The 10049-nt window shown below is 53.7% G+C and overlaps 1 protein-coding gene across 1 annotated transcript in view; it reads right to left on the bottom strand.

Annotated features, from left to right (window-relative positions):
* LOC140915484 (glutamate dehydrogenase, mitochondrial) overlaps positions 1–9845 on the bottom strand; it is a 17608-nt gene extending 7763 nt beyond the window's left edge. The window contains exons 1-8 of the mRNA XM_073355142.2: positions 9267–9845; positions 8269–8349; positions 7230–7285; positions 6618–6681; positions 5788–5882; positions 5318–5497; positions 491–628; positions 92–229 (exon numbers count right to left, since the gene is read on the bottom strand). Of these exons, the coding sequence (XP_073211243.1) occupies positions 92–229; positions 491–628; positions 5318–5497; positions 5788–5882; positions 6618–6681; positions 7230–7285; positions 8269–8349; positions 9267–9783 (1269 nt within the window). The 5' untranslated portion in view covers positions 9784–9845. The remainder of the gene's footprint in view (positions 1–91; positions 230–490; positions 629–5317; positions 5498–5787; positions 5883–6617; positions 6682–7229; positions 7286–8268; positions 8350–9266) is intronic.
* Between the last annotated feature and the right edge of the window lie 204 nt (positions 9846–10049).

The raw sequence follows: 10049 nt of genomic DNA on the forward strand, positions 1-10049 counted from the left end.
GAGCCAAATTCTGCTCCCCGGTACCTGGGACAGCTCCCGTTGCTTCAGGCGCTCTTGGATGGGGAAGGGGAGCATTCTTTGTACTGCGTACCTTGGCTTGGACCCGATGCGCGTTATCTTTCGTGAGCTGCTTCTCGATAGCAGCTGGGATGAGGATGTCACAAGGTACTTCGAGGACGCTGCCATCATAAGGCTCTGCTTTGGGAAAGCCAACTATGGTGCCATGTTCCTGGAATGACAAGGCCAATTCAGCAGTGCCCAGCCAGCTGCTTTGCAGAGCCCCTTCTGTAAGTGGCCCACAGCTGCACCACAGCACCCGTCCATGGCTGGCTTCTGCTGGCGTTTGTAGACACCTGAGCCATAATCTACAGGAGAAGAGAAGAGCGGAGCTGTCCACTCCCCACATTTCTTCTGCATCTGGAGCTGGGCTGGACACTCACACACCACCCCCCATTAAGACCACATTTTTGTGGGTCTGGATTGAACCTACCTTCTTATAGTCTTCTAGTTCCTTGGGATGGATCCCGCTGGAATTGTAAATAGCGCCATCCACCTCCCCGACACACACACAGCATGCTCCGTAGCGGTGCAGGTACCTCATGGTGTGCAGGCCCGTGTTGCCAAAGCCCTACAAGAAGAGAGGTCAGAGAGCCGCTAAGTGGGGGAATCCAAACACACATGAAAAAACGAACCAGGAGTTCCACACTGGGGCCCTTTAAGGTGTTTGGGGCTGGGCACTACTGGCTTTGAAAATGCCTAAAAGCCATCTCATAGTATCCAGGGGCAAGGCACTCAGGAACGTGTGGGCTAAGAGCCAGTAATGAGATTCAGTCTTTGGAGGGCTGCTGGCTACTCAGCAAGTTCTGGCACTGTAAGTGGCCCGCTGTGGACAAAAGGACCGGTCACGCAGCAGCCTCGGCATTCACAATCACTTCCACAGTGTGCAGTCATGACAGGTTAACTGCTTCTGAGCAGGAAGCTATAGTGTTCTGTTTTACGAGAAAATGGACCCAGAAAAAAAACCAAGACCAGCTCCTGCAATGGGCTTTCCCCCTGGATGGTCAAGGCAGGCTAGACATTAGCTGAATGTTAGACAGACCTTTTATCCTCCTATGCTGGTTCAACTAACTTCCAAGAAACCAGAAGGAGGAAGAATTATTGCAGGTAAGGGAGAACTCATAATAGTGGGGTTCTTGGCTATTAGCAAGGATGCACAAAGATGCTGTCTCCAGCTCTGTTTGCCAGAAGCTGGGAATGGGTGACAGGAGATGGATCACTTGATGATTCCCTGTTCTGTTCATTCCCTCTAGGGCACCTGAAATAGTCACTGACAGCAGACAGGATACTGGGCTAGATGGACCTTTGGTCTGACCCAGTGTGGCCGTTCTTATGTTCTTCCCCTTAAGGCAGGTGTCTTTGCCCCACCTGGATCCTAGCTCAGCTGCTGGCCAGGGTCAGATTCTTAAAGCAAAGCTGAAAACCAATTTCTTATTTAGCAAAAACAACTTCCACAGAAAAACTATAAAGATGAAGCAGCCAAGGGCCTCTCCTCTCTGCTTCATTAGCCCAGTAAGTTAATTAGAAAGTGTTCACAATCCCTTTGGAGATTGCTCAGAATAGTTAATTCAATAGAGGTGACTCCTGGAGCCATCACTTCCTTGTACCATCTCAGCTTGGCTGGCAGAGTTCTGTGGCCTGAGGCACGGACTCTCACAGGTCACGGCATATTTCTCTTGGAATGAAGAAGCAGCTGGGAGGCAACGAGCTTCACGTCCCACAGAAAGGGAGCTCCATTCGTAATGGGTAATCAGAAAAGAAAAACCAATGCCCAGCAGCAGCCCTTTCCCAGTCAAGCATCACTCCCATACAGGTGGTCACCCTGCACGAAGCCCTTCATTTCAGATGCTGAAGAAACAGGTGTGTGCTTGTCACACAGCTAGACAGACCCGAGCCCTGAATGTAAATGGACACAGTGCACCACTCACAACGGTCAGCTGAATGTGAAAGAGACCAGGCTTAGAATGCCTGGACAACATGTGCCAACCAGGCTAATGATCAACCATGTCTTTTCAGATTCATCACCCACCAAATTCCAGCCCAGAAACAGCAGGGCGCTAAGTACAATGCAGGTGAGCCACACCTTCCTCAGTTGTTGATTAAAACATGACAAATGTATTCCAACCAGTCTTCAGCAGCTCCACCAGAACAATCCCTGCTAGGCAGTGTAGATGCTAGATCTGGCAGGACATACCATGCCAGTTTTACTGCTGCACAGAGGCTACAGTGCGTTTGCATTTGTGGGTATTAGTAAAATAGCAACTTGCCTAAAATGGACCATGTAAAGCAGGGGGAGTGCCGGTAAGTGAAGGGACTGTTTTACAAACACGCAGAAGACCTCTCCAATTCAATATTGGATATGGGAACAGGAATTTTAGCACGTTATGTTTTCAGGACCCCAGCCTTCCTGCACAGTCTGAGAGCAATGGGCATCAGTGACCGGAGGGTCAATCCCCAGCCTTGCTACGCAGCTTGTGTGGGATATTGCTGGCAGGCTCTCCTAGGTACCACAATGTGGGGAGCAGAGAAAGGCCGGGAAGTCTGATAACATTGTTTCCACTGGTCCATACATTTGGGTGTACAGGGCACGGCAGGCTCCGACAGACACACGGACTATGCTCACACTAGAAACGCTCCAGGGGCACCTGCATTCTCAAAGGAAACCTGCACAACGCTTTCCAAAGACGAGCCTCGGAACTTCAGTTCGTAGCTCTGCTAGACACAAACTCATGGACCGAACACACATAGCATTTATGGCTTATTACAACCATCTGTAACCCACTCACCCCCCACCCCTTCTTTCTCCGCTATGCCTGGAGAGATGTTAACAGGCCACTTCAACTTAAACGGTCCCTTGAAATGTGTGTTACCTACCTATGCAAAGCAAATTTGTTCCACCTTGTCTTTAGCTGTGATGCTCAGAGCACCTTTCCCAGACCTGCAGAAGGGCTCTGTGTAGCTTGAAAGCTTGTCTCTTTCCCCAACAGAACTTGGTCCAATAAAAGACATCACCTTCCCCACTTGTCTCTTATACCTGAATATGGCCAGACACAAGGAGAGCCTTTTAACAACTTGGTGCCTGTGTAAATAGGTTCAGAAGGAACACAACCATGGGACACAAATATCACAGGACCAGAGTGAACTTCCTACACCAGAGTCCAGAGATGCTATTTTCCTGAGCTTTGGCTAGGGAGACTCGGCTCCCAGGCCACAGGCTTCTTCATCATCCTGGAAAGGTTTTTGTCAGAGAACTGGGTGACGAGGGACTGTGAGCGTGAGTAATGTTGCCAGAGGCAGTCAGCACATTAGCACTAGACGCTCCAGGCCACTTTGATGAACCCAAAGCTCAGGAGCTGTAAGTGCTCCATTGCCATCTGGCAGGATAAATGCTATGACATCCAGCAAGACAGAAAGCCGGGCTGATTCTGCAGGCAACGTTTGGAAAAAATGAACCACTGAGCTGGATCAGCAGAGTCGGAGTGTAGCAGCATTTGCCAAAGAGTGAGTCGGCAGCACCATGAGAAGAGGGCAGAGTTATCTGAGACACACAAGAGGGAAGCATTTCACTATGGTTACGAGGCAGGCCCTCCACTGGGATCTGCGGGGCAGAGACAGGAGGGAAGGTGGAGAGAGATGCAGAGCAGCCAGAGAAGGCAAGCTTCCAGGTTGACTGCACACAGACACATCTGGCTAAATCAGGCTTCCCTCACTTCTCACCCAGCACAAAGACACTTAAGGACACCAGTCCTACAGCGGCCCATGTTAGGCAGTGGGGCTTTGGAGACAGACCCACCAGGGTGGAGGCACAGAGTTACATAACATGTTTGTGCATAACACCTTTGATTTTCCAAGGTTCTCAGCACCCAAAGTGCCCACTGACTTCAACTGCACTTGTGGGTACTTTCCCCTCTGAGAAGCGGACCCTGGCTTACATGCAAAGCCCTGTGAACTCCTGGGTTCCATGGAATTCTCCCCAGGCCACAGAATCATGCTCCAGAATCTCAGCTTCTTTAAAAAAAAAGAAAAGACGTTTCTAGCTCTTGTGGTTGCAGAGATAGCCTTGAAAACATGAGCCGAGTGCAAACCATGCAGTCCGAGTTCCTACAGTCTGCAACCACTGCCTGCCTGAGTCTGCAGAGAGCCTGAAACAACAGCTCTAAGAAGTGCTAACCACCCCATTAATTTGGAACTGGGACCTGTGGACTCCATAGTTCCATAATATGGAAGATTCCCAAGATGCAAAATTCACCATTTTGCTCTGGCTGGGCACCTGGTATTTTGTTCACCATCTCCCTGCCCTGCTGGGACCTGCTGTAGCTGTATCTTTCACTGCAGATTTCCTCAAGAGGGGATGCAGGATTACATCATGTGCTCTCTGCACTATTCCACAAATCCAAGCACGGGGGTCAGGAGGCTAGAGCTAGCATCCAGCCTGCTGCCAGGGAGCTGACCCGCTGAAGCTAGCTACAAGTCCCACTGCTTCCCTAGTTCCTACAGACAGAAGGAGATTCTCTGCTGCATTTTACATCCATGAGCCATCACTGCATGTTTAAGAGAGCTGGGGCGCGTGGGCATGAGAGGTGCTGCATGGTGGTAGAACATATTAAAATAAAACAGAAAGCCATTTGAGATTTACTGAAGAGCATTACAGAAAATGCCAGGGATTAATTATGTATTAATTATTACTAATAAGTTAACACTGGTGTATTGCTTTTCACAAAATGCAGGGGTTCCTGCAGCAGACTCTGGTTCCGAACATGGGGTCTTGCTTATTTCTGCATGTACCCGACGTGTGACCCTGGGCGTGGCAGAGCTGCAGGCACTGAACATCTGGCCTTAGCGTGTAATCAACATGCAACCAGCTACTGCGACATATTTTGTTTCCAAGGTATTAGATGCGTAGCAAGCTGCACTGGGATGTTCCACGGCACGGGTGGAGGGAGAGGCTAACACAGGACGCTGCACCAACCCACAGCACAATTCACAGAGCCGCAGGGTGTCAGCTGTTGAGGCCAACTGTCTTCCCATCTGGAGACGGTTTGTGTTCTCAACGGCAGACAAGAGGGTTGGGAGATAAATGTCAGGCAGCACTGCTGTAGCTGAGCCTGAAAGCCAAAGGCTCATTCATCGACATCCATCTGTCTGCGTGGAAGGAGGATGCACAGCAGCTGATTTCCGCTGGGAATGGAGTGATGGCGACAATGAAGACCACAAGAAAACAAGCCTCGTTTACAATGTTATGGCTCTGCCCAGTGCTTACCTGCAACACAAAGGTCTTGCCAGGGAAACCGGGGCTTAGGCCAATGAGGTTCATATAGAGAGCATTGTTGATGTAGTTCTCAACCCCGCGCAACAGACCACGGCCTGTGGCAGGGACTCTCCCATGGATTCCTCCCTGACTAATAGGCTTCCCTGTCACACAGGCATGGGCATTGATATCCTACAATTCCAAACAGAAGAACAAAGGTCAAGACCTCGTCTCACTCGACTGGTCCAGAGAAAACAAGGCCCATTAGAGTTCAGACTTTCCTTGACCCACGGGTGCCCAGCCCAGTCAAAGATAAAGCAACTTTACTGTCAACCCTATTTTAGCACTAAACCCAGCTAGTCTGCACCATCCCAATACACCGAGCCCAACCTCAGCGGGAGGTCACCCGACAAGCCATGGGAATGTACCACCTCCCTGACAGCAGCAGTATCTCAGCTGGCTATATGACAAGCCAACATTACCTTGTACCCGAGAGTGTGGGAGTAGGTGTCAGCAATCCAGGACATCTCCCTTTCCCCTGTATTTATGTCAGGAGCAGCAACATCAGTTCCAGGCCCTGCCAGGAATAACAGATCTGTCAATTCTGGTTCCTTCTCAGTTCGGTCTCTTGGTTCAAACAAATCACAGTACCTGCACTTCTGAAGGGCCCTGGGATTATAAGGCCAGCCCAACACAACCCACTGTTGCCTTTAGATACAGCTAATGATCTTCCATCTGCAACGTGGCATTTCCTATCCACTCCGGTCACAGCCTTACACAGCTTCACTGCCCCTGGGCTTTGACAGGACTCTTCCCAACCCTCACACACCCATGGTGACTCCAAGAGTCTTTGCTGTGTGACGACTCTCCCTTGATCCATGTCACATGCTGAGGGAGAAGGAACTACAAAGCTTCAGATTCCATATACACACCCCTGGCTGTCTAGGCCAGAGGAATCTCGATGGAATGCAAAGGTCACAATCAGTGGTCTGGTATCGTGTTATTTGTATTACCATAGCGCCTAGGAGCCCAGCCAGGGACCAGGACCCCCAGTGCGAGGTGCTTTACAAACACAGAACAAAAAGACGGGCCTTATCCCAGACGTTCTGCAGTCTAAGTGTAAGCCAGGTGAAAACAAGTGGATCCAGACAGACAAGGGAACAATAAGACAATATCGGTCAACGTGACCAGCAGTGGCCCCAGCACACCTGTTGCCTAGCCACTTGGTTCTCTGCTGGTTCCTTTGCCTACCTGCAAAGCAGTCATTTTTCATACAGCCCTGGAGGAAAATGTGGGAAGGAGCCACCCTCACCTATAAATCCCTTCTTGGCCATTTCAATCGTAAACTGCCTTGTTATTTTCTCCAGCTCACCTTCCTGTGCAAGAACATCAAAATTCAGCCATTACTGACGGCCCCAAAAGCAAAGCAAACACCTGAGGGATGGCACCCAGCAGGTGCCATATGCCTTGACAGAGGCAATGTGTTCTGATGTCCACAAAGCTTCAAGCATGGCTGAGGCGCTGCAGGAGTTCATGCAACTGGCGCCGTACAGAACTGGGGCGCCGTTAAACTGAAGTGAGCAATTACTGCATGCTTGGTCCCCTCTGCTCACAGCTCAAGGAACGCCCAGCCCTCCAGCCCAACTCAAACTCACACAACTTGCCCCAACACACCTGCTGGTACAGCCCCAGCCGCGTGTCTCCTGTCACCTGCCTGGCTGAATATACTGAATCATAAATCAAAGCTCATCAGCTCTTTCTCCCCCAGAGCTGCTTTTCACAGCCACTGGAGAGAGCTGCTCACCACCAATACCTCTTTCTTGCTTGTCAGAGTGCATCACTAGGACATGGACACTGAGGAATGGCTGCAGGAATCCTGTGCAAATGGAGCATGAACAATAAAAAGGAAACAAGGCCAACTTACTGAATACTTCTTTGGATCAATCTTCACGCCAGCCATGGCACCACCAAAGGGAACATCTGAAAGACATCAGGCAGCCAGATCAGTGACAGGCATACAGATGTCCTGCCCTAACTCACTGTTTTGTTATGAAGAGGGGCTGTGCGAGTGACTACACCAATTCTTAAAGTCTGCTGGGGCATCGATCCAGAAGGGGAGCTAACAACGCAAAGGAAGTACGGTTGGTAACTAGAGTACAGGACCAGACCCCCCTCCCACACTAACCTGTCACTGCCTCCATAACATCTGTAAGGCCCAGGTCCTAAACAAAGAATGGCTAGTGAACCTGTACCTGTCACAAACATCACCAGCAAGAACTGAATCCATGACAACCAGGAGATACAAGATGTATTTCATGAGTGAAACCGCTGTGACAGGACCTCCGGGATACAACCTGGAACTGTGGAACTGCTGTGCCCCCCCTTCACTCTCCAGCCTGGGCTGTCTCTCACAATGCTATGCCAGTGGCAAGTAGCCAACCCCTCCAGGCACTGTGATCACGCAGCCATCAGCATGTGGAGCCCCACACCCAGGTAAATTGCATGAAGGCTCTCTTAAGCCACTCATGAATTATGCAGAGAGAAGCATGAGCCAATCACACCCGCTCCCAGCCTTGCACCCCAGAATATACCGTCTCACACTGCTCAAGACTCCCTTGGACAGTGCAAGCTCATTCATTAGTTCTCCAGTCCAACAAAGGGTGGTGGACGTGCAACAGCCCCTGATAACCTACCGAGCGTCACAACCCCCTCTCCAGCACTCACAATTTTTCAAGATAGAACAGAACTCCTTGATCCCACCACTCAAGCATCCCAAATTCAGAGCAATGGGCCTTTAAGGCACTTCAGAGCCCCCACCACCACACAGTTTACATAGCACAATACATCTTGGCTAACACACACCTGTCACAGTTACACGCAGCACTTTGAGAGCATGGCATTCTGAGCACCACCACGCCATTGACAGAGCCCACCGGGCGCCTTCCCAACTCTCATTGACTTACCCACCACAGCACATTTGTAGGTCATTAAGGCTGCCAGGGCTTTTACATCATCAATGCTAATTGACTCACAAAACCGAATCCCTGGGGAAAAGGAGAGAGACAACAAATGAAGGAGACCTGCATATCCAGCAAGCCAGTGGCACAGAGGAGAGTCAAAAAGGGCCCACCGCCATGGCCGGCCTCTCTACAATGGCAGCACCTAGTCACAAGGTCAAATCGCCCATCACTCAGCTCTACCTGTTTCTCTCAGCTGCTCTGAGAAAGGAAGGTTATTTCACAGGCACCAGACACCATCCAGATACAGCTGCTCAGGTTTCATTTAGCAACCTGGAGGTGGCGGAGCATTTCCCGCCAACACTCTTCGCGTCTGAATGGCTCATGGAGAAGTCATGTGGGCACCCGGCACCCTGCCCTGGCAGTGTTAACGATCAGCGACGCTGCAGCACCTTTAGCATCAATCCCACGGGAGTGTTAATGGAGAGAGAGGTTGGGTAGGGGAGGAAGTGCTGGGCTCAGGCCCGGCCCCCTTTGCCGGGCGGGGAGGTGCCGGCTGGGGCCGGCCCCCTTTGCCGGGCGGGGAGGTGCCGGCTGGGGCCGGCCCCCTTTGCCGGGCGGGGAGGTGCCGGCTGGGGCCGGCCCCCTTTGCCGGGCGGGGAGGTGCCGGCTGGGGCCGGCCCCCTTTGCCGGGCGGGGAGGTGCCGGCTGGGGCCGGCCCCCTTTGCCGGGCGGGGAGGTGCCGGCTGGGGCCGGCCCCCTTTGCCGGGCGGGGAGGTGCCGGCTGGGGCCGGCCCCCTTTGCCGGGCGGGGAGGTGCCGGCTGGGGCCGGCCCCCTTTGCCGGGCGGGGAGGTGCCGGCTGGGGCCGGCCCCCTTTGCCGGGCGGGGAGGTGCCGGCTGGGGCCGGCCCCCTTTGCCGGGCGGGGAGGTGCCGGCTGGGGCCGGCCCCCTTTGCCGGGCGGGGAGGTGCCGGCTGGGCTGGGCTCAGGCCCGGCCCCCTTACCCCCTTTGCAGGGCAGGAGGTGCTGGCTGTGCTGGGCCCGCCAGCCCTCGACCACCTCCCAGTGGCCGGTGTCCCGCTTCACGGGGATGGAGACCTCCAGGACGTGGCTGCAGCGCTGGATGGTTTCCAGGATGCCGTGCACCCACTGCCGCTTCTCGGTCTCGGGCCGCGAGCTGCGGAGCTGCTGCACCAGGTCATCCTCGGCCACGCGCATGGCCCGCGTGCAGAACGTCTCCACCATGGGCAGGAGCCCGGGCGCGTCGAGGCCGGCCTGGGCCGCGGCCGCCACGTGCTTCCCCCTGCGCCGCCCGAGAGCGCGGCCGCCTTCCCCGCCACTTCCGCCTTCCGGGGCGTCACTTCCGGTTGGCGGAGCCCCGCCGCCGCTCACTGGCTGCCATAGTAACGCGGCCTTACGGCGGCCCGCCTCCGCTAGGAGCCTGAGCCCGGCCCGCCCGCTCCGCCCAGCCGTCGTCAGCGCCTCCCCGTGCAGCGGCCCGGCCCCCAGCACCCTCTGCATGGCCGCGGCTCGGGCTGGCTGGGGAGCCCGCTCCTGAGACAGGGGCAGGCGGGCGAGACGCGGCCACCCTGATTGGCTGAGAGGGGGCCGGGGCAGCCGCGCAGAGGAGACTCTTCTGATTGGCTGACGGGGCTGGACGTAAGAAGATGGATGCTCCTGAATGGCTGAGAAGGAAGTGGGCGGGCGTCATCCCACTCTTCGCATTGGCTGAGAGTCCGGCCAATGGGTGACAAGGCGGGAAGAGCAGCTGTGACCCAAGCACGTTG

The sequence above is a fragment of the Lepidochelys kempii genome, chromosome 8, assembly GCF_965140285.1.
Source record: "Lepidochelys kempii isolate rLepKem1 chromosome 8, rLepKem1.hap1, whole genome shotgun sequence".
NCBI lineage: Eukaryota > Metazoa > Chordata > Testudines > Cheloniidae > Lepidochelys > Lepidochelys kempii.